General features: G+C 44.9%; 1 protein-coding gene across 1 annotated transcript in view; it reads right to left on the bottom strand.

The window, feature by feature from the left end:
- Nucleotides 1–24,633, bottom strand: part of AKR1A1 (aldo-keto reductase family 1 member A1) — a 53,786-nt gene that overhangs the window by 17,689 nt on the left and 11,464 nt on the right. The window contains exons 3-7 of the mRNA XM_082266107.1: nt 18,669–18,785; nt 17,001–17,152; nt 8,668–8,863; nt 3,620–3,819; nt 317–389 (exon numbers count right to left, since the gene is read on the bottom strand). Of these exons, the coding sequence (XP_082122233.1) occupies nt 317–389; nt 3,620–3,819; nt 8,668–8,863; nt 17,001–17,152; nt 18,669–18,785 (738 nt within the window). The remainder of the gene's footprint in view (nt 1–316; nt 390–3,619; nt 3,820–8,667; nt 8,864–17,000; nt 17,153–18,668; nt 18,786–24,633) is intronic.

Here is a 24,633-nt window from a genome sequence, read left to right as displayed (position 1 = left end):
TCCTCAGTCCCCTCCCTGCTTCTGCTGTGACCGGATGGGCCCCGGGGAAGTTTTATAAATCCATGGTAGTCACAGCCCCTGGGATTACTGTGTAAGGGCCCAAAACTATTTAAAGAGCCCCCCTCTCTGCTCCTCTCCCCCTTACTGAACTGATGGGGCTGAGGCCTGGTACGGGGGGGGGGGGGGGCGGCTCTGCCCCACAATTGGTGGTCCTGGACAGATGAGGGGAAATCTAGAACATTTTTCTCCTCGGGTTTAGATGGACTTTAATAAAAAGCATTTGTTGATGATATGCTGCCGTATTCAGCCGTGTTACCTGCAGGTTCTGGAGGATTCGGGAGGGGGTGACACTTTTGGGAATAGTGACCACTCTCCGCTGCACCTGCCACCTGGAAAGATACAAAATGTTTACTGGAGTAACCAATAACATCATTCAATGTGGAAACAAAATATCCATTTTATGCATTTAACCACTTCCAGACCGCCCAGCGCAGTTATACGTCGCTACTTTGACGTTAAGGCAGCAGATAGATAGCTGCCATAACCCTGGTATTTTCTTACATGGAGGGCGGCCCTCTGTCTCATAAAAGTGGTCCCAGCGGCGGATTCGCTGCAGGATCACTTTTATGGGTGGTGGGAGGGGTGCCCCCCCCTCCCAAGGCTGCCCGGTTGCTTTCCCTGCTTACCGGAGGCATCGGTAGCGATGATCCGGTCCTCTCACCTCCTAGGCAGGAAGTCGAGAGAGGGCAAGCTGGCCTCCACTCCACTCTATGGCCTTGGGAGGACTGGAGTGACGTCATACGTCGCTTCCTCCCAATGGCCTTAACCCCTTTAATACCAGAAGGATTTTCCCCCTTTCTGACCAGGCCCTATTTTGCAATTTGCCACTGCGCTACTTTAATGGACAATTATGCGGTCGTGCGACGCTGTACCCAAATAAAATTCCTTTTTTTTTCCCCACAAACAGAGCTTTCTTTTGGTGGTATTTGATCACCTGTGCAATTTTTATTTTTTGTGCTATAAACAAAAAAAGAGCGACAATTCTGAAAAAGAAAAAAAAGCAATATTTTTCACATTCTGCTATAGAACATTCCCCAAAATTTTTTTTAAAATTTTTTTTTAACATTTTAGATCAATTTGTTTTCTGCTACATATTTTTGGTAAAATTGCAATAAGTGTATTTTGATTGGTTTGTGCAAAAGTTATCGTGTCTACAAACTACAGGAAAGATTTGTCATTTTTATTGTTTTTTTTTTTTACTAGTAATGGTGGCGATGTGCGATTTTTAGCGGAACTGCGACATTACTACAGTAATCAGTGCTAAAAATATGCACTGTCACTGTACTAATGACACTGGCAGGGAAGGGGTTAACCCTGTGGGTGATCAAGGGGGTAAATGTGAGCCTAGGAGAGTGATTCTAACTGTGGGGGGGGCGTGGCTTGTGAAATGACCATAGAGACCTGTGATCCTATATAGAAGGATCGCAGGCACTCTGATCATTCCAGGGAGAAGAACGGTCAGCTGTGTTTACAACATCCGACCGTCCTCTCTCAGCGGGGAGCCATTGGGGGTGTCAGGCGGCAATCGGAGCCACCTGACACAGGTATCGGTATCCCCGCTAATCGGGAGCGAGAGCGCACCCCCTAGCTGCCACCAGGCAACTGATGTATACCTACGTTGGTTTGCCTGGAGAGCCACACTGCCGCAGTATATATGCGGTAAGTAGTCGGCAAGTGGTTAAAGGGCCCATTTTTTCATGATGATTTTTTAGTTTATTTTTTTTTTGCCCCCAGATCTCACATTAAAGTGGACCTGTCCTGCTTATTTCTATTACACCGCACCGATTCCCAAAAGTAGTTTCTGCACTACTTTTGGCGATTTCAATAGACGTCTGTGCATGAACCCGTACAGATATCTGTCAAATCGCCCCCCGAAGTCGCACTGACATGCGAGTTTGAAATCATTCAGCTGAAAGCGCCCTCAGTATGAACCAGTGCCGTTGCCGGCAATAGGCTCCGATTTGACATGCGATTCGACATGACAAATTACACGCCAAATCGGCACAATGTCAACGGGATCTCATTTCACAAGCCCCTCCCCCATACAGTTAGAATCACTCCCCTAGGCTCACATTTAACCCTTTGATCGCCCCTGGGTTAACCCCTTCCCTGCCAATGGCATTAGTACAGTTACAGTGCATATTTTTAGCACCGATTACTGTGGTAATATCACTGGTCCTCCCAAAAGGGTCAAAAATGTCAGTTAGGGGTCCGATCTGTCCACCGCAATGTCGCAGTCCCGCTAAAAATCACAGATCGCCGCCATTACTAGTAAAAAAAAAAGGAAAAAAAAGTGCATAAATCTTTCCCGTAGTTAGTAGACGCGATAACTTTTGCACAAACCAATCAAAATACGCTTATTGTGATTTTTTTTTTTTTTTTACCAAAAATATCGATCAGAAAACAAATTGGCCAAAAATGTTAAAACATTTTGATTTTAACTTTTTTTTGAGAATGTGAATTTTTTTTTTTTTTTGCGCTATAAACAAAAAAGACAATTCTGAAAAAAAAAAAAAACTATCGCAGAGGTGATCAAATACCACCAAAAGAAAGTTCTATTTGTGGGAAAAAAAGGAAATCAATTTCATTTGGGTACAGCGTCGCACAACCACGCAATTGTCCATTAAACTAACGCAGTGCCGAATCGCAAAATATGGCCTGGTCATTAAGGGGGAAAATCCCCCTTTTTTAATTTTTTTAATTATCATTATTATTATTTTTTTTTTACAATTTATTTTATTACAGGACAGGGAAGCTTTCAGCGCAGCTGGAGGGGGGGGGTGGCACAGTGAAAGGGGGGTGCACAGGGAGAGGGGGGGATCAGAAGCAGGCAGAACAGGGAGGGGGGGGGGGTTGGAGAAGCAATTACAGGAACCATGCTCTGTGTCGGGGTCTCTCCCTGCAGCAGCTGAAAGCTGGCAGGAGGGGGAGAAAATGGCTTTCAGCTGCTGCAGGTAGAGACACAGGGCCTCGTTCCTGTATTTTCTCCAACACAGTTGTTGCACATAATTGCCCCTCCACTTGACTGCACGGATTCCCCATGCTGTTGGGGCCCCCCGTGTGCCCGGCCCCCCTACAGGAGGACTGGTGGTCTCCCCCTATCAGCGGCCCTGCATGGACACATAGGATAACATGCTGGGGAGTTTATTGGCTGCAGGAAAAAAATCTCTGAAGCCAAAAACAGCCGCTGTAATAACATCCCGTGTGCATGAGGCCTGTCAGCCTTGCAATGCCTCATGGGAATTGTAGTTCTGCAACAGCAAGTTTGAGATCCTTGTTCTAGATCAGAATTCTAACTGGAAATACGCTCCAAGCTTTTACTCCTTTCTATTTTCCTGCAGATATCACCCGGGGGTACGCAGACGGTCATTAGGCAAAGGTCGAACAACCAGTATTCCAATTTAATTCTGCCCATCCCCTCTGCCCCTCCCAAACTATTGAATACTAGGTTCTGATTGGTTGCTGTAAGCTCAGCCTCTGCTGTTCTCTGCACTGGTCTGTGGAGTACATGGTTACCAGAGTGTACCTAACAGACAGGCCATTGAGGTTCTACAATTACCTGAGAAGAATCTGGGCTTCCGATTTGCCGTATTTCTTAGCCATCTCCAGGATACTGGGCTCCTCCAGCAGGACCGGGTCCTCCGGTTTTCTCCAGCTGCGGTCCGGAGATCCCAGAGGACTGTAGCCTGTAAAAACCAGTCCATTGGCATGACAGTGAGCGATGAGCTCGTTCTGCGCCAGGTATGGGTGACACTCCACCTGCAATCCAGGAGGGGGGCAAGGTAAACACTTTACAATACTAGATTTATCATCTCTACCTCTTTCTACTTTATTTAAATCCCGGGGGTCAGGCTAAAATTTTTTAAAGGTTCCCAATGGAGGCTTAAAACAAAACAAACATAGATCAGGCTGTAATACTCACCTTCAATCTGTAGCTGTCCTCTACAATACCTCATTCCACCACTAGATGTCCTCAGTCTTTCAGATTAAATGCCACCCAGCATCACTCAACCCAGAAGAGTGCAGGGTATCAAGGCCCCGCCCCCTGAGCACAGCCCCATGCACTGACACATCACTAACTGCATCATTCAGAACCCCCCCCTTTGTAGGGAGAAGACTAAAGGGGAAAAAGACCCTGTGGATCACATGACCATCCAGAACACATCAGAAAAATGTAAGGAAAAAAATATTTGGTTAAAAAAAATAAAAATGGTTTTATTGGAAAAAAAAAAAAAAAAAATCTTGCCAAGGAACTCCGATTAATGTTTGTTGTAGAAAGTGGAGAATTAGAGATGACACAATGTTTAATATCAAAAGAAACTATTAAAACAGTATCAAATTTTCACCACTAGATGTCCTCATTCCTTCAGGTTAAATGTCACCCAACCCAGAAGACTGAGGAAAGACTGAGTGCAGGGTGTCAAGGCCCCGCCCCCTGAGCACACCCCAATGCACTGACACAGAGATTTACACATCACATCAGCACCACTAACTGCATCATTCAGAATCCCCCTTTGCAGGGAGAAGACCAAAGAGGAAAAACATCCCTGCGGATCACATGACCATCCAGAAGACATCAGAAAAAGGCAATAAAATAATTTGGTTTTATTGAAAAAATATCTTGCCAAGGCACACCTATGACTTGCGTGTTGTGGGAAGTGGTGGAGAATTTCAGATGATGCAATGTTTAATATAAATAGGAATTTATTTTTGTAAGCGTATATTGCCCTCACCCCCAGAGGAGGTGCTGGAATTTTACTGGCTTTCCTGCCCTTCCTAATGGTGACCCACCCTATACCTGCACCCAACACACCAACCCACCAGCGGCAACAACCAGGATTTTCCTATTGGAGAAAGGGTTAGGAAAATAGGATACCCCAGAAGAGGAGAATATCCCTGTGACACACTCACTCAGGATCGGGGCTTTTGAAAGGGACTGCAGGCTAGCCTTTAGCCTACAGACTATGGGCCCTGGCTTTTGAAGGAACACTGCTCTTTGTGGGTGTATGCTGGGGGGACTCTTGGAGTAATGTTACTTTGAATTCAAGTCCACATCTCCCCAAGACCTACAGACTCTGGGACTCTAGGCCTAGGATCCATGTTAAATGTCTAGCTGCCTATTGCTAATAGGGGACTACTCCGCACAGTCAGACTCATGGCAGATGCGAATATCATCAGCTCCACCACCTGTCTTCCACACATTGTTGATTGTGCTGATTAACTCACCTATTGTCTACGGTGGGGGTGTGTTTACACTTATAATAATGTGTATTGTTGTAAGAGAAGTTCAACTGGACCCAAACAGGCATTGGCGCATGTGTGCACAAGAATAAATGTGCATGTGCGAAAATGCGTGGTCGTGCACGCATTGGTGCCAAACGGACTATTTAAACTGAGCAATGACAGGAGCACATTGCCAAGTGGTCTTTCAGCTTGTTCCTGTTCACCTGTGCCCTTACTTGCATCCTGTTTACCTGTGCTGACTCGGCTTGTCCTCGATTCTCCTTTGGATTCCTGCCTGCCTGCCTACCTTTGACCTCGGCCTGTGCTTGACCCTGCTCCTGTCTTATGCCTTTGCACCTCGCTGCCAGATTGAGTACCGACTTTGGCTTGTATCTTGACACCACTTCCATCTCACGTTCCTGTACCCGCACTGCCCGGCTGTTGACGACCCCTTGGCTTGTGTTCCGGCTACGCTCCTGCCTTCTCATCCAGCATCACGAAGTTCCAGATGCCCATCCGGTGATCCATGGCAACCGGTTTTCTGACAAGGCGCAGCTAGTGCCACCTGCTATATCGGCCCTTGTCATCTCTACCAGGGGTGTTGGACAAAAGGTGCAAGAGAAGCTTCCTCTACAGCTCGATCTTCACCAGGTACATGAGAATTGTACTTTATGAGCTCGATGACAGCAAGTCTGCTAGATAATTAGCTCAAGTTAATTAAATCACTGTCATCTGTTAGTTGCTAGTGGGAAAGTGGAATACTGTTTGTGTTGGTTGTTCCTTAGATATGTTAATTATATTTCTGTACACGATAATGTAATCAGGCACCTGACCTGGTGGGGTATATATATATATATATATATATATATATATATATATATATATATATATATATATATATATATATATATATATATATATATATATATATATATATATATATATATATATATATATATATTCGGTGTGAGTTTGTTCAATAAATGTACCAGATCTTATACAAGCTATTCTCTGCAAGTTTTGTGGGGGGGGCGACTAGAATATCTGATATCTATGTTCAAAACTGAAGGAAGCGGTATTCTGAGGCACACAAGCGCATTGTTGGGTCGCAGTTCCGTTAGAATCCCAGACTTTCAAGTAGCAGCAAACCGATAGGGGCTCCTAATAATTAGCCTTCTGAGAACAGCGAAGTTGGTGGTGGCTCGGATATTTCTGTAGCAGCCTCCCAATCAGTGGCAGCCCGTCAATAGGGGGCGCAGGGTCACCGCCCCCGCCAAGGCTAGTCATCATCATTAAAAAAGAAATAAATCACTTACCTTTAGTGTGTGATCTGTTCCTTTAAGAGTGTGCGGGGCGCCGGACACGCTGGTGTCTATAGAAAGCGAAAGGGGTTTGTAATCACGTGACTGGGTCCTGGGAAGCTCATTGACCTGCGTTTAGACTGTCCTCGGGGCGCAGAGTGATGCGCCCCAAACACATCCACCATTGCATTGGCCTCCTGTGAATCGTCCATAGGACCTAGTAGGGCAGTGCTTTCAGAGGAACCACGTCACTTCTGGCTGGCGTGAGGCGCGCCTCACTGTCTTCTTCTCGCAGTGGAACCGGAGCATGGAGCCTGCCTGCAGCCTGACACTGCACTGCATTGCCCGGGGCCCTTTAATGCTCTTAAGATGGCACTGTTCTTCACATGACCGCAGCCTCTGCCTGGTCCGGGGCATTGGTGGGCACGTCTCCTAGCAAGGTGCATGGGTGCAGTAGACCCCGCCAACACACACTCATGACTTCTTGCATGCATCTCGTGCTTCCAGTGCATCTCCATGTTCCAAAGTGCAGCACCATGCGCCTTCGGGTGCAACCCTGTGCCTCCATGACCTCTGTGTCTCCAAATATTCTCCGGCAGACTCTGTGGTTAGCTGGTCTGCTACACTCTACGCCAACAATACCTTCTGTTACCTTTTCAGTGGGAATGTCTGGGAATATTCTTCCTGCATCACAATCAGAGGTTCCCAGATCACTGATAAATGCACATATTGGGGGGGGGGGGGGGTCTACGGAAAGCCTTGATGAAAAACAAAACCCTGAACAGGTAGGGTGCATTCCCTGGATTCATCTCTAGGCTTCATTATTACCTTTTACTGGAGTACTGGAGCACACCTTTAACATTAGGACTCTTCTGTGCTTTAACCCTGTCTTTATACAATTAGAAAAAAGGTTCACAGTTGCTGCCCCTGGATACATTGATTTGTACTAAATTTTGGAACAAACCATGGTATGACTTAGTGTAACGGGACCGTGACCCAAAATGTGCTTGTGCGCTTCCTCCAGTCTTGAACATAGATATCAGATATTACAGCCGCCCCCATACAAAACTAGCCATGAATAGCTTGTATAAGATCTGGACCCTTTATTGAACAAACTCACACCGAATATATACACCACACCAGGTCAGGTGCCTGATTAAATTATCCTATGCAGATGAAATTGTGTACAGAAATATAATTAACATATCTAAGGAACAACCAACGCAAACCATATTCTACTTTACCACTAGCAACTAACATATGACAGTGATTTAATTCACTTGAGCTAATTAACTACCAGACTTTCCATCATCGAGCTCATGAAGTACAATACACATTATTAGAAGTGTAAACACATCCCCCACAGTAGACAATAGGTGAGTTAATCAGCACAATCAACAATGTGTGGAAGACAGGTGGTTGAGCTGATGACATTAGCATCTGCCATGAGTCTGACTGTGTGGAGCAGTCCCCTTATGGCAATAGGCAGCTAGGCCTTCAACATGGATCCTAGGCCTAGAATCCCAGAGTCTGTATGTCTTGGGGTGATGTGGACTTGAATCCAAAGTAACATTACTCCAAGGGTCCCCCCAGCATACACCACACAAAGAGCAGTGTTCCCTCATAAACAAGAGCCCATAGTCAGTAGGCAAGAGGCTAGCCTGCAGTCCCCTCCAAAAGCTCCTGTCTTGAGTGAGTTTGTCACACATAGTCTTAGGGGTCTATTTTCTTTCTAAAACGTTTACTGTATGACTGTCAGACTTTAAGAATAAATCTTGTTTTGTGTCAGTTTATCTCCTTTGATCGTCCGCTCCATCTGGTGGCCATAATGCAGTATTTTCCTGACCGAGGTATTTTAAGAAAATACCGCTTTATGGCCACTAGGTGGAGGTGATGACCATTCAAAATAATACTAGACACAATATGGGGATTATTCATGACCGCTGTGTGAATTCTGGCGACATTCGTACCTTGAATTGTTTTCTAAATAGTCCCCTTATGTTGCAAAGAAGACATTGCAATAATATTTTATACAAAAGTCAGTTGATGTAAGTTTGGACTTTGAATCCAGCAGCTTTCATACCTGCAGCACAGCCGGCTTTATGGTGGAAACGCCGAGAATATCGTCAATCTGCCTCTTGTTGAAGTTAGATAAGCCGATTGCCTTGGTCAGACCTTTCTCCACCAGCTTCTCCATGGCTTTCCATGTGTCCTTGTAGTCGGTGTAGTTGTACTGCAGAGACCCGTTCAGGTTCTGCGGGAAGATGTGGTCTCCTCTCCTACAACACAAAAATATTCATGTTATTGGCGGGTAAAAACACCTCGCCGTGCCGGATATCCCGGGTATCATTTATTACTTCTATGGGGGGACCTTGTTCAGTCATTGTCAAAGTTAAATAGTATGGAGCTATAGAGGATTAGAGTGACCGAAATAATCAGTCATACAGTATCTCACAAAAGTGCACCCTTCACATTTTTGTAAATATTTTTTTCTATCTTTTCATGTGACAACACTGAAGAAATGACACTTTGCTACAATGTAGTGAGTGTACACCTTGTATAACAGTGTAAATTTGCTGTCCCCTCAAAATAACTCAACACACAGCCATTAATGTCTAAACCACTGGCAACAAAAGTGAGTACACCCCTAAGTGACAATGTCCAAATTGGGCCTAATTAGCCATTTTCCTTCCCCGGTGTCATGTGACTCGTTAGTGTTACAAGGTCTCAGGTGTGAATGGGGAGCAGGTGTGAAATTTGAAAGTGAAAGTTATCACTCTCACTCTCTCATACTGGTCATTGGAAGTTCAACATGGCACCTCATGGCAAAGAAATCTCTGAGGATCTGAGAAAAAAAAAAAAAGAATTGTTGCTCTACATAAAGATGACCTAGGCTTTAAGAAGATTGCCAAGACCCTGAAACTGAGCTGCAGCACAGTGGCCAAGACCATACAGCGGTTTAACAGGACAGGTTCCACTCAGAACAGGCCTCATCATGGTGGACCAAAGAAGTTGGGTGCACGGCTCAGCGTCATATCCAGAGGTTGTCTTTGGGAAATAGACGTATGAGTGCTGCCAGCATTGCTGCAGAGGTTGAAGGGGTGGGGGGTCAGCCTGTCAGTGCTCAGACCATACGCCGCACACTGCATCAAATTGGTCTGCATGGCTGTCATCCCAGAAGGAAGCCTCTTCTAAAGATGATGGACAAGAAAGCTGGCAAACAGTTTGCTGAAGACAAGCAGACTAAGGACATGGATTACTGGAACCATCTCCTGTGCTCTGATGAGACCAAGATAAACGTATTTGGTGTCAGATGGTGTCAGGCGTGTGTGGCGGCAACCAGGTGAGGAGTACAAAGACAAGTGTGTCTTCCTACAGTCAGGCATGGTGGTGGGAGTGTCATGGTCTGTGGCTGCATGAGTGCTGCCGGCACTGGGGAGCTACAGTTCATTGAGGGAACCATGAATGCCAACATGTACTGTGACATACTGAAGCAGAGTATGATGCAACATTCCCAATAAAAAAAAAAAATTGGGAAAAAATTTTTTTTTTCTCATTAATTTAGGCCAATTTGTATTCTGCTACATATTTTTGTTAAAAAAAAAAAAAAAAAAAAAGCCCAATAAGCGTATATTGATTTGTATGCGCAAAAGTTATCGCATCTACAGACTAGGGGATATTTTTAATTATTATTTATTTTTTTACTAGTTATGGCAGCAATCAGCAATTTTTAGCGGGACTTCAACATTACAGCAAACAAATCAGACACTGACTAACACTTTTGACACTTTTTTTGGGGACCAGTGACACCAGTACAGTGATCAGTGCTAAAAATATGCACTGTCACAGTACTAATGACACTGGCAGGGAAGGGGTTAACACCAGGGGCGATCAAAGGGTTAAATGTGGGGGTTCTTGCTAACTGTGGGGGGGAGGTTCTAAGACAAATCTGTATCCCTGCTTAGCAGAAACAAGATCTCCAGCTTCTCCCCTCTCAGATAGGCATCCCCCGTGTCTGATCACGCCTCCGGCGGTGTGCACGCGCCCCCTAGTGGTCATTGCAAGAAATGACGTACAGGTATGTGATTTCATGCAATATAGCCGACCTGCCGCAGTAACTATGAAGTAGGCGGTCAGCAAGTGGTTAAACATTGATGGACCCAATTTGAATTGTATTAGTCGGGTGCCCCGCACAGAGCACTACACATACATAGAACAATTTATTTTTATATAAAAATTATAATAATTACTAACATTTCTTTACTTTAAATTATAACTAAAGGCAAAACTTTTTTTTTTTTTTTTTGGACAGAGTGAAGAGAGGGATTAGAACCCCTGTCAGTTTTTATTGCCCCATTAGGGAGATTCACCCTCTCCATTTGTCCGGTTTACCATTATCATTGAAACTGGAAGTAAAAGAAAATTGGAAGTTTTGGGTTGTCCACAGAAAAGTAATATCTTCTAATAGGACACTAATTCTGGTGACCTGGGGGGCCAAAGAAATTCCCTTATTTGCTGTGATTTCCTCTCACTTCCTGTTTGGCTATGGGACAGGAAGTGAAATCGCCACAATGGGACACAGATGGCGAAGAAAAATTTGACGGGTGATTACTCTCCCTTGCTCTATCCAAAATGGGAAAAACTACTTAAAAATCTACTTTAAGATGTAAAAAAATATTAATATTAGTCATATTAAAATTTAGTTAAAAATAAATAATTCTATAAATCGCTTTCCCATTGGTCATTGGGGGGAGGGGCGCCCCTCATGGACCGGTCGTCACTGCCTTAGTTCCAACGATCCGATACCTGCAAGGTCTCTTTCTGGTGCTGACATCTTCTACATCAGGGATTCCCAAACTACGGCCCTCCAGTTGTTCAGGAATTACAATTCCCATCATGCCTAGTCATGGCTGTGAATGTCAGAGTTTTACAATGCCTCATGGGATGTGTAGTTCTGCAACAGCTGGAGGGCCGTAGTTTGGGAATCCCTGTATGGTTTCTTTTGGGAGCTGGTCTTTGGCTGTTTTGGTTGGTCGGCACGAGATGAAACCACTCCCGCGCGGGAGTTCAGTCATCCTGACACACCTTTCTCAGAGGATTGTGTATAGGCAAGGTATATCGCAAGAGAGACACTGCATATCTTATCTCTTCTGCAATAAGGATCCTGCCTGTTTGCGATTTTTTAAGTTTACTATTAAAAAAAATTGTTAAATCTATTTGAAAAAAAAAAAAAAAAAGTGTTGATCCTGCCGGAAATCTCATGATCTAATAACTTTCTGTGCTTGCGTTGCACTCCAACTACAGTTATCCAACTATCTCTGTGGATTGAAGAACCTCTCTCCTTATAATATGAAGAGGATTAGACTCGTTATCATTGAATTCAATACAAAAAAATGACAAAATGTTACATAGTAGCTCAACAGCCAACAATACATGCATATACACTACAGTATCTCTCTCTATGTAGCACCCTCCTAGATAGATAGATCCCTACCTAGCACCTATCTGATAGATAGATATATAGATAGATACCTAGCACCTATCTAGGTGCTAGGTAGGGATGCACCGAAATGAAATTCTTGGCCGAAGCCGAATAATAATGAAATGCTTGGCCGAAGGCCGAATACCGAACGCAGTGTTTCACATTTTTTCCATTTATTTTGCCAATTTTTTCACCATTACAATAATTAAATGGTAAAAATTTGCTTTTACTATTTTGTGTTGCTTTTCAGATAAATAAATCAAATAACAAAAATACAATTTCAAAATATTTATTTAACACTGAACATTTTTGAACATTCCAGCAAATATTAAAGCACAATATAACTTAAAATAAGTTATATTTTAATGAACTGAAGTCTGAGCTATGACTCAGAAATATGGGCAAAACAAAAACCATCAGCGTTGCTCTTAACATAAAATATGCCCATTTGAGTGCCCCTTAACATAAAATGTGTCCATCAGCGTGACCCTTAGCATAAAATTTTCCCATCAGTGTGACCCTTAGCATAAAATAAGGGGCACGCTGATGGGCACATTTTATGTTAGGGGGCACTCTGATGGGCACATTTTATGTTAGTGGGCACGCTGATGGGCACATTTTATGTTAGGGGGCACGCTGATGGGCACATTTTATGTTAGGGGGCACGCTGATGGGCACATTTTATGTTAGGGCGTTGCTCTGAACATAAAATATGCCCATTAGCGTGCGCCTTAACATAAAATATGCTCATCAGCATGTCCCTTAGCATAAAATAATGATGACGTCACACCCTCTACTCGCGGCCGGACAGGACACCGGCGGCGTGTGAGCAGGGAGCCGGGAGCCGCAGTGAGGAAGGGGACTGAAGGACTCCTAGGTAGCGGGCTCGCGGTCCGGGCGGAAGCATCGCGCGGGCCGCCATTTAGTGACCGCCGCTGTAGTGCCTCCGGCTAGGTTTACAGTGATGCTCGGGGATGGCGGGTCGCCGGTCGGGACATTGTTCGGCACAAATTTATTCGGCCTTTTTACTTATTCGGCCGAACACCGAAAGTGCTTTTTTTGCTATTTTCGGCCGAATAATGTTCGGTTGCCGAACATTCGGTGCATCCCTAGTGCTAGGTAGGGATCTATCTAGGTGCTAGGCAGGGATCTATCCATCTATCTATGTAGCACCCTCCTAGACAGGTGCTAGATATGGAGTGTAGTTTGCTCTGCCTGCTTATCAGGAGAGTGGCAGGTAAAACTTAGTTGCTCTGTCTGCTTATCAGGGAGCAGGATTTCTCGTCAGGGATGTTGCATGTGTCTATGTGTGATTCATCTGGTCTGAGGGAGTGCCCCCACTGTGACCAATAGGGGAGCCTGTTGGACAGTGGAGGAAACCCAGCCAGTGACACACAGGCTTTGTAACTGTCCCAGTGGGTTGGCACAGACAGTGGTGCATCTTGGGATACGTTATAAAAGCCAAGGGCACATGTGACAGGGTGTCTTTGGTTGGGAAGCCAGGTCCCAGGAGGAGGGTGACGGCTGTCTTCTCCTGTTGCTGTGGATGGTGGTCACAGGCGGTCGGCCTAGTGGATCAGAAAGTGTTTCTGAACCCAGAGGTCCAGTAAAGCTGACTGTGGAGGTGAAGGCAGAGCAACTGTGGAAAAACAGTGTCCGTGAGTACAGGGAAGCTTGCCAAAGAGTCTGCCCAGGAAGGGGACCACTCCAGTGGCTAGAGTCAGCGGACGGGTGTCAGCACACAGGCAGTGAGTAAAGGGGTTGCCAAGTTATTAACCCTGAAGAGAATATTCAAGCGGGAACAGTAATCTTTTTCTTCACTTCAGTGGCAAGGTGAAGCAGCGGCCTTGCCGCATTCTACAGAGAGTTGTCCTCAAGTTTGTGCATAGTTCATAGTTGGGAGTATCCCACTCATCCCTTCTCCTATTCCAGTTCTAAAATAAAAACACAAAAACCAAATCCCCTGGATTGATTATTGATTTAGCTAAGGACTTTCAATGTTGTTTGTCTACTATCAGTTGCTAAGGGTTAACCCAGGGGAATCCAGAAAGTGTAATACTCAGCAGTCCTCTAGGGGGCAGTGCTACATCTCTCTCTCTGCAGATATTATAAAAGTAAGAAAAACAACAATAAAATATTGGCACATAAGAGATAAAATAGGAAGGCGTAGGAACATTTTTTGGAGTTTGTATATGATGGATTGATATATAGTACAGCTCCAGAAAAGAAAATGCAATGCAAATTGTCTGTTAAATGAGAATTAGCTATATAAATCCTGTATATTAACAACAATAGCATTAAATGGCGAGAGGGGAGAGGTGTTCTGCAGTCTTACGGGGACTACACTGCACCTCCATTGATAAAGCACAGGGATTGAGTGTTGTCATTCTAGGACAGGAAATGTGTTACTGACAGGATCACCCAATAATAAAAAGGTAAAAAAAAAAAAAAAAAAAAAAACAGATGCAGCCACCACATCCAAGCACTGCTGCAAAGTATGACACGTCTGTTCCTAAATTTAGACACGTTCTCTAAGCAAATATGAAGAAGATTAGGTGAAGAGTGCAGCACACGTTCACCAATGTTCTGTCTCAGATTTTCCTTCCTTTGAATCTTCCCGTTGATCTTGCCAGTTTGTCTTCATCCACTTCATTTTTCCATTGGTGGACTGACAACACTTGCTGGCTGCTGCTGAATTACAGCAGCCTGGTCAACTCCTCCACACTGCTCATCAAAAGGACGTGATGGCGGCACTTCCTCCAACATAATCGGCAGTGAGACCCTGGATGGAGGAAGTGCCAACGTTGCTTAGTTTAGCCTTTCACCCACAGCTTCCCATCCTTACTCTCTCTCATGTCATCCCCAACCACTGACCTCAGAGGAAGGAGCATAAATGGGAGGGTGTGCAGTCATGTGGCTGCAACAAGAACAATGACAAAAAAAAAATATTCAGAAGGCAAGCATTAATGTAGCTCTGTAAGCAATAATACATTCTTAACCACTTAAGCCCCGGAGGATTTGACTATAACGGACAATTGCGCGGTCATGCGACGCTGTACCCAGTGGCGGTTCTACATTAAATTTCTCCCCGGGCAAGACTCCCTCCCGTCGCCCCCCCCCCCAAAAAAAACATAACAATAAATGCAGAGTGCCACAGCATTGCCCCAATGAATGCAGAGTGCCACAGCAATGCCCCCAATAAATGCAGAGTGCCACAGCATTGCCCCCAATAAATGCAGAGAGCCACAGCAATGCCCCCAATAAATTCAGAGTGCCACAGCATTCCCCCCAATAAATGCAGAGTGCCACAGCATTGCCCCCTTTCAATGCAGAGATGCCAGCCTCACGCGTGCCACCTTTCAATGCAGAGCGCCAGCGTTCCCCCCGCGAGACCCGTCCGTGCACTTACCTCACTTCTCTTCAGTTCAGTCCCCGGATTCCCCGCGTCTCCTCAGTCCTCCCGCGGTGCCTCCTCCTCGGCCAATGGCGTGGGGTTTGCCTTTCGGCCAATCAGGAAGCGGGAGGACCCGCTCCCTGATTGGCCAGGAGGATGATCAGTGTGACAATAGCAAATTTTCATTCGCTATTGTCACACAATGGGCGGGCTCGGGAGGGGAGCAATGCTCTGCGCCTCGGCTGCCACAGTGAAATTATTCAAAGTTCCTCGGGCGGCCCGGCACCATTTGATCCACGGACCGGTACTGGTCCGCGGGTTGGGGAACACTGTCATGCTGCCCCCCACGTGTCATGAAAAAATGCCGCCCCGGGCGGCTGCCCCGTTCGCCTATGCCTAAAACCGCCACTGGCTGTACCCAAATGAAATTGACGTCCTTTTTATGCCACAAACAGAGCTTTCTTTTGGTGGTATTTGATCACCTGTGCGATTTTTTACTTTTTGCGCTATAAACAAAAAAAGCGATAATTTTGAAAAAAATAACAATATTTTTCACATTTTTTTTAATGAAATTCCCCAAAAAAAAAAAAATCTAAATTTAACATTTTAGACCAATTTGTTTTCTGCTACATATTTTTTTTTTTCACCAAAAATAATCGCAATAAGTGTATATTGATTGGTTTGCGCAAAAGTTATTGCGTTTACTAACTACAGGAAAGATTTAGGTCATTTTTATTGTTTTTTTTTTTTTTTTTTTTTAACTAGTAATGGCGGCGATCTGCGATTTTTTTTTTTGCGGGATTGTGACATTGTGGCGGACAGATCGGACCCCTGACTGATACTTTTGACACTTTTTGGGGTATCAGTGACATTACTACAGTAATCAGTGCTACAGTATAAATATGCACTGTTACTGTAAAAATGACACTGGCAGGGAAGGGGTTAACTTTATTGGTAAACAATGGGTTAAATGTATCCCTAGGGGCGTAATTCTAACTGTGGGGGGCGTGGCTTGTGATGTAACCACAGAGACATACGATCCTACATAGCAGGATCGTGTAGTCTCTGCAGTTACACCAGGGAGAATGACAGACGGTTGTGTTTACATCAGCCACCTGCCTTTCTCCCTCTCCAGCGGGAGATCGCGAGTGGCCGGCAGACATCAGAGCCGCCGGTCATTCACGTGGGGATGTTAGTGAACGAGCGGGGGTGGGAGCGTGCCTTCGTGGGCGAGAGACGTAGTACTACGTCGCTTTGCCCAGTAGGGGCTGACCGCCGCAGTAAATAGTCGTGCGGCGGTCGGCAAGTGGTTAAAGAAAACCTTAACTTCCTCCAACACTCCAAACACATGCTGGGAGGTTTATTGGCTCCGGTCTACATTGGCCCTAATATGTGTATAAATGAATGAGAGTTAGGGACCTTAGCTTGTAGGCAACTTAAAGCCAGGGACTGATGTGAATATACCATATGTGAAGCACTGTGTAAATTGATGGAGCTATACAAATACTCATAATAAATAGTGACTGGGCGTTGCACTCACTTGAAGGCATAGGGCCAGTGCATGAGATAGAGGTCCACGTAGGAGAGCTGGAGATCAGCGAGGGTCTTCTTCAGAGCTCCCTCTACATCGTCTGGGTGATGTTTATTATTCCACAGCTTGGAGGTCACAAAAATCTCTTCTCTTTTCAAACCCTGCCAGAAACAGACAAGACCTGTTGTACATGTACAGGAACAAGACCCACCACTATTGATGGACAGTAGATGTGCATACTTGATGGACTCTGTAAAATACACTATATGGATAACAGTTGGTTGACTTTGGTACCCAGTGGCCCATTTAGAGCACTGCAAGACTCAAGATTATTGCTGAGTGGTCGTCAGCCCCTGTGACCAGATCCCGCTTGTTCCTGTGATATACCCAGCTTGCCTTCCGACTACGTCTGATCTTGACTCCATCCCAAACGATGGAGTTCATAAGTTTCCAGTAAAGGGTGATCCTGCTTCATACAAAGATATTGTAGACAACTGTGTTCTCCTAACCTTGCGGTAACAGTTTGGTAAAGACCCTTTTCTGTTCCAGCATGACATGTGCCCCTATGTACCAAGCCAGCTCCATAAACACATGGTTTGACCAGTTTGGTGTGGAGGAACTGGTCTCCTGCACAGAGCCCTGGCCTCAACCCTACTTTGGGTACAAGGTCTTCTCAGCCAACATCAGTACCTGCCCTTAACCCTACAGAAAACACATTTGTCTTCTCATCACAAAGGCGTTCAGTAGGTTTCAGGTCATGGAGGAACTTGAGTGTACAGCACAGAGGCCTGACCTCAACCCTACTGAACGCCTTTGGGATTAACTGAATTGCCAATTGTGAGACAGGTCTTCTCATCCAGCATCAGTACCTGACCTCAAAAATGGGCATAAATTTCTTACAGACACCTTCCAAGACTTTGTGGAAAGTCTTGTCAGAAGAGTGGAGGATGTTATGGATGCAAAGGGGGGGGGGGGCACTCCATATTAATGGCTATGGTTCTGGAATAGAATATTGAAGAAGCTCATATAGCTGCGAACAAACTTTTGGCCATATTGGCTTCACCTGTTGCCCCCCCATAACTGACCCCGCAAATGGGTTCACATTCCAAGAGACTCCCTAAAAATCTTGTGGCAAGCCTTCCCAGAAGCTTGGAGGATGTTGGAGCTGTTAAAAAAGGGCAACTCTGTAATAAAGGCCATGGGGTGGGGGCAGCTGTATATTAAGGGTCCTGGTTTTGAGGTGGGATGTCCATCAATCTTATAGATGTGATGGCCAAGCACCCACAAATCTTGGCCCTATAGGCTATAAAACCCATAGTCCACACATGCTAGCTAAGATTGTAGCAAAATTAAGATGGGAGTAACTTATGTGCACGTCATTAGTTGTCCTAGAGACTCCCTACAAAATCTTGTGGCAAGCCTTCCCAGAAGATCGGAGGATGTTAGAGATATTAAAAAAGGGGCAACTCTGTAATAAAGGCCATAGGGGGGGGGGGGGGCAGCTGTATATTAAGGGTCATGGTTTTGAAGTGGGATGTCCCTCAATCTTATATATGTGATGGCCAAGCACCCACAAATCTTGGCCCTATAGGCTATAAAACCCATAGTCTACACATGCTAGCTAAGAATGTAGCAAAATTAAGATGGAGTAATTTATGTGCATGTCATTAGTTTTACCTGATTACCGAGACTTTCCTTGATGGCTTCTCCAACTTCAGTTTCATTTCCGTATACGGAGGCACAGTCTATGTGCCGATAGCCGACACTGAGGGCATACTTCACAGCGTCTCTCACCTGTCATGAGAAAAGACCAATTAACAAGACTTAAGCATTGTATGGATATTACTCACTGTGACTACCAAGAAAGTAATTGTGGAATTCTAATAGGATTGGGACAAACAGAGATCCATACTCTGGTGAAAAAGGGCAACCTGTTACAGCTGGCCGTACGGATATATAGTGTGGAAGATAATGATTTGATCCCCTGCAGATTTTGTAAGTTTGCCCCCCCTTCCAAATAAATGAAGGGTTTATATCTTTTTTTTTTCATCATAGGTGTATTTTAAAATGATAGAGCGAATATCAACCAAAAATCCAGAAAAAAAACACACAATACAAATGTTATAAATCGAGTTGCAGTTTAGTGAGTAAAAACTATCTGATCCCCAAGCAAAACATGACTTGGTAGTTGGTGGAGTAACCCTTGTTGGCAAGCACAGAGGTCAGACATTTCTTGTAATTAGTGACCAGGTTTGCACACATCTCACGAAGTATTTTGGTCCACTCTTCTTTACAGATCTTCTCTAAATCCTTAAGGTTTCTTGGCAACTTGAAGTCTCAGCTCCCTCCATAAATTTTCTATAGGACTAAGGTCTGGAGACCCTAGTGTCCTTCTTCTTGAGCCACTCCTTTGTTGCCTTGGTGGTATGTTTTGGGTCATTGTCATGCTGGAAGACCCATCCATGACCCATCTTCAGTGTTCTGGCTGAAGGAAGAAGGTTCTCATTCAAGATTTTACAACACATGGCCCCATCCATTGGTCCATCAATGTGGCAACTTTTGCCTGTACCTTTAACAGAGAAACAGCCCCAAAGCATAATGTTTCCACCTCCCTGCTTGACTGTAGGGATGGTGTTCTTGGGGTCATGGTCTGCATTTTTTCTTCCTCCAAACACGGCGAGTCAAGTTAATGCCAAAGAGCTCAATTTTGGTCTTATCTGACCACAGCACTTTCTCCCAATCCTTCTCTGAATCATTAGGATGGCAATTGGCTTGACTGTACAGATGCCTTCTTGAGGATGAGGACTCTCTGGAAAAATGCTGACTATGACCCTAAGAGCACCATCCCTACAGTCAAGCACGAAGGTGGAAACATTATGCTTTGGGGCGGTTTCTCTGCTAAAAAGGTACAGGCCGACTTTGCCGAAATAAGGGGCCAATGGACAAGGTCATGTATTATAAAATCTTGAATGAGAACCTTCTTCCCTCAGCCAGAAGACTGAAGATGGGTTATGGATGGGAATTCCAGCACCAGCATGACAATGACCCAAAACATATCTCCAAGGCAACAAAGGAGTGGCTTAAGAAGAACCACATTAGGGTCATGGAGTAGCCTAGCCAGTCTCCAGACCTTAATCCTATAGAAAATGTATGAAGGGAGCTGAAAGTTCAAGCTGCCAAGAAACCTTAAGGATTTAGAGATCTGTAAAGAGTGGACCAAAATCCCTCCTGAGATGTGTGCAAACTTGGTAACCAACTACAAGAAATGTCTTACCTCTTTGCTTACTTTTTTTTTTTTTAAACTTTTTTATTGCAAACTATATTTTACAAAACAAAGCCTGTGGGGCATACCATAACAAACATCTAACTCTACACAAAAGTAGCTGGAGGTCAGAACATTAGACCTCCCATATGCATTCTGCCCATTACTCAGCCACCGGATGGTAAAGAAAAAAAAAAAAAAAAAAAAGGTACATGTTTTATATTAGAAGGAGTCTGCTTTTCCCCTCCCTCGTTCTCCCGCCACGTGACCCACCCAGGCCCGAAACCTTAGCTTAATGTAAGGAGGATCCCACTCCCGGGATCCAACCACCACTGCCAGATACACTAAATTGGGTTTTCCGCCAGGCAAATGTCTTCATGATCAAAGTATTTTAACCGACAGGGTCCTGGTCTAACGTTAAATCAGAAGCAATCCATATATGCCAAACCTTTTCGTATTTCTTAGGGCAACTCATGGATATACATGTTGCCTTGTACAATGGCACCACAGTGTTGACAAGTCTTTTCCAGAAGCTAAGGGTTGGAGGGAGTTCTAATTTCCAATTAAGGACAATCGCTTTTCTAGCATAGAATAATAGGATGCCAATCAGGGTGCGCGTCGCTTTAGCAGATACTAGCAGATCCAGGAGTCCAAGAAGACTGTTAAAGGGATCGTTACGGTGGTCAAGCTCGAAAATAATCAGGTCACCTCCTGCCAGCAAGAAATTATCTGAGGGCACTCCCAAAAAATGTGGGAGAAACCCGCAGATTCACAAGAGCATCTCCAACAGGAGACCGAAACATCAGGATCCATACGGTGCAACCGATGTGGAGTATAATAGATCCTGTGCAGTATCTTAAATTGAATCAAAACATCCCTAGTTGCTATGAGGGGCTTAAACGGGAGATCCCACATATTCTCCCAGTCCTCTCCGTCCAGTCCCCTCTCCTCTGTACTCCACACTGCACGCAGTCCATCCAGTCCAGCATGAACAGAGGGCATTAAAGCTTTATATATTGTGGATAATGTTTTTTTCATGCTTGCATCCCTTAGGAGGGATTCAAGGTTGTAACGCTCTAGGCTCGTCATAGGGGTTGTGAACTGCGCACGGTAGGCATGGCGGAATCTGAAGAAGGAGTTGGGAAGATGAAATTTGTCCTTTAGGTTATCAAATGTAGACAAGGTGCTGCCATCGCTGATCTCCGCTAAGGTTTTAATTCCCCTGCTGGCCCACAGATTGGGGTCTGGCAAGGACTGGAACTCTGCCAGGTGCGGATTGAACCACAGCGGAGTGTCAGACGACCAGCGGGCCCTTCTCAGACCTGATGTAACTATCGTGAGTGTCCAAGCCTTCACCACCGCCCTTATAGCTGGAGTCCAGGGGGGATATGAGGCCCTCAACCCTCTGTACAGGGCATTACGAAGAGTCTCATAGGAGCCTGCATGTGCTGCCTCAAGGACCACAGAAGAATTAGGGTCAGAGACGAGCCAGTTGTGGGCATGCCCAAGCATGGCTGCCAGATAGTATGGGTAAAAATCTGGGCAAGCTAGCCCCCCCGTGTCTTAGGTCTGCGGAAGATTTTCTAACTAAACCTGGCAGGATCCGAGGACCATAGAAAAGTTGTCATAAGGGAGTCCAGTTGATTAAAATAAGATTTCGGGATCCAGATTGGAGAATGCCTAAGAATATAAAAAGGAGGACCGGGAGAATTTTCATCTTCAGTAAATACATTTTCCCTATAGGCGATAGTGGGAGATGACACCACGCCTTTAAGCGTTGCCTACACTATTGTACTTTAGGCTGTAGATTAAGTTTGATTAAGTCCTGGACATTGGAGGAAATATGGATGCCAAGATATTAGTTTGTGTTAGTTTCAGAGGCGAAGTGGGGTTCCACAGGGCGGCATCCGCAGCATCTATGAGTAAAGCCCCATACACACACGCAGATCGTCGTCATACAAATGTTCGTCTTTTCTCCCCGGGATGTCGGTGTCTGTTGAAAAGTGCAAAGACAGCACAAGGACAGCACAAGAATTTTGTCCGCAGACTTCAGCTGACTGCAGAAGTGATGTCATGTAATGGTTAACTTTCCCTGTGTTTTTTATTTTCTGAGCATGCCCAGTCTTGCAAATCTGCGGTCTGTCGGCTGATTTCTGTACTGACAGGCGAACAATCGTCCGTTCTGGTGTCTGCAGACAAAAATTTTCATGTTTGCAAGAAAGACTCTTGTCCGCGGATTGTGTGCAGACATCTGTCGGAGGCACCATACTAACACGCATACAATCGGCAGATCTTTCGTCCGCCGACGTTTGTATGACGACGATCTGCGTGTGTGTACGGGGCTTAAGACTAGAGATTTGTCCCAGATCGTATGTAGTCCCGAGAGGGTCTCAAAATGCTCCATGATCCACAGTAACTCATCCAGAGAGGGACCGGGGTCCCTCAGAAAAAGGATTAAGTCATCCGCGTAGAGTGCCAGTTTTTCCACAATGGGGTCTACACGAATCCACGCCACCCCCAGTGACCTCCGCACCACCTCCGCCAAGGGTTCCATAGCTAGCGCAAACAGTGCAGGGGAGAACGGGCAACCCTGCCTTGTTTCTTTTTTAACTGGGAAAGGTGGTGAAAGCCTACCATTTAATTTGATACATGCCGTGGGATTCCTATATAACAGACTGATCCAGCAGCTAAATACAGGACCAAACCCAAAAACTTCCAGCACCTTCATCGTATAACTCCAACGCACAATATCAAAAGCTTTTTTAATGTCTAGAGACACAAGAACTCTCGAAGCACAGTCATCTGGTGGGAGCTGAAGGTGCGTAAGGACTCTCTGTATATTTATATATGTTGATTTACTGGGCATAAACCCCATCTGGTCTATATGGATCAACAACGGCAGCACCCCCATCAACCTAGTAGCCAGAATTTTGGTGAGAATCTTAAGATCATAATTTAGTAAGGATATAGGTCTATACGAGGAGAAGATAGTCAAGTCCCTACCCGGCTTAGGCAAAAGAACAATGTGTGCCCGATACATGCTGTCAGGGAGCCTCTTGGCCTCCAGGCACTTGGTAAACAATTGTTGTAACCTAGGAACCAACAAGTCAGAGTAGGTTTTATACCAATCCCCGGGTAAGCCGTCCAGCCCCAGGGATTTGTTATTGGGAATGGAGTGGATAGCAGCTTTGATCTCCTGAGCTGTCAGTGGCTGTTCCAAGTCCTCACGGTCCTTCTCGGAGAAGGCCCAAGTCCCCCAGTTTGTCCAGACAGCAGTCCCCCAGACCCTGGGATTGATCATCATACAGCGCACTATAAAACAAATGAAATTCATTTAATATTCCCTCCGGGTCTGTGACCGAATTCCCAGCCGGGAATCTGATCTCAGGGATCACCGACTGGTAACCTCTTTACTTACTTACAAAATCTGCAGGGGATCAAATCATTATTTTCCCCACTGTATGCGATGGAAAGGATGGGGGGGGCCTTAACACCCAGTCACTGCACATATGCCTCCTTAAGGTCCTACCACTAACATTCATGTCATGGATAGCTCCTGGTCATTGTTTAGAACTGGGGGTTCCTGACCACTGTGACAGCCAATCACAGTGGTTACAAGATCAAGAGGTCTTCGTTTCTTTAAGACACTTTTAAAGGGCTACCTAGTGACAAAGGGTTAAAAAAAAAAAAAAATAATCAGGGTCAGGCACGGTGAACCACTTGGTCTTTTCCCACTTTTATGTTTCATTATGCAGGATCTGATCCTCTATAAACCAGCATATTTAGAATTATTCATAAAACTCTTTCATCTATTCAGAATGAGAAGTTAAGGGGCCAAATATCTATTATCTTCCCCGACAAACAATCCTCTGTTGCGGACAGCTGCAGGCTCCATAATAACATCCATTAAATGAGGAAAGATTTATTCAGAGATTAAAGAAAAACCACACAAAGTATTTCCCAGCAATCAAGGCGGCCTCGTCTCAGAAGTGGAAATAACCCTCAAGCATGATATATGAAGGACATCCAGATAAAAAAAAGGAGGCGGCAAAAACAAAAAAATGATAGAGATTTAAAATGTAGTAAAACAAGAAGATTTAGTTTAGTATCGGAGATGATCTCCTCCCAGTGCAGATCATACTGTGGAGGTTGAGCAAACACAATAGTGAACACAATTGTTGTCCTTCTTAATTAACAGTAATTGGAATTACATTCTATGATCATCTTCTTTGATGCTCCCTGGCTATCCTTTACCTAATATATCACAGGAAACGATTCTACAGAATCTGATTTTTTTTCCCTAAAAAGGAAACGTCTTTTTATCCAAGCTATTATGGTTTCACTGAAAGTTGGGATGGTCTGGCCATTCTCCATCGCGTT

This window comes from Pelophylax lessonae (assembly GCF_965119305.1).
Source record: "Pelophylax lessonae genome assembly, chromosome: 8".
NCBI lineage: Eukaryota > Metazoa > Chordata > Amphibia > Anura > Ranidae > Pelophylax > Pelophylax lessonae.
The sequence above is the reverse complement of the archived record's forward strand: the minus strand, read 5'-3'. Positions and strand labels throughout refer to the sequence as shown.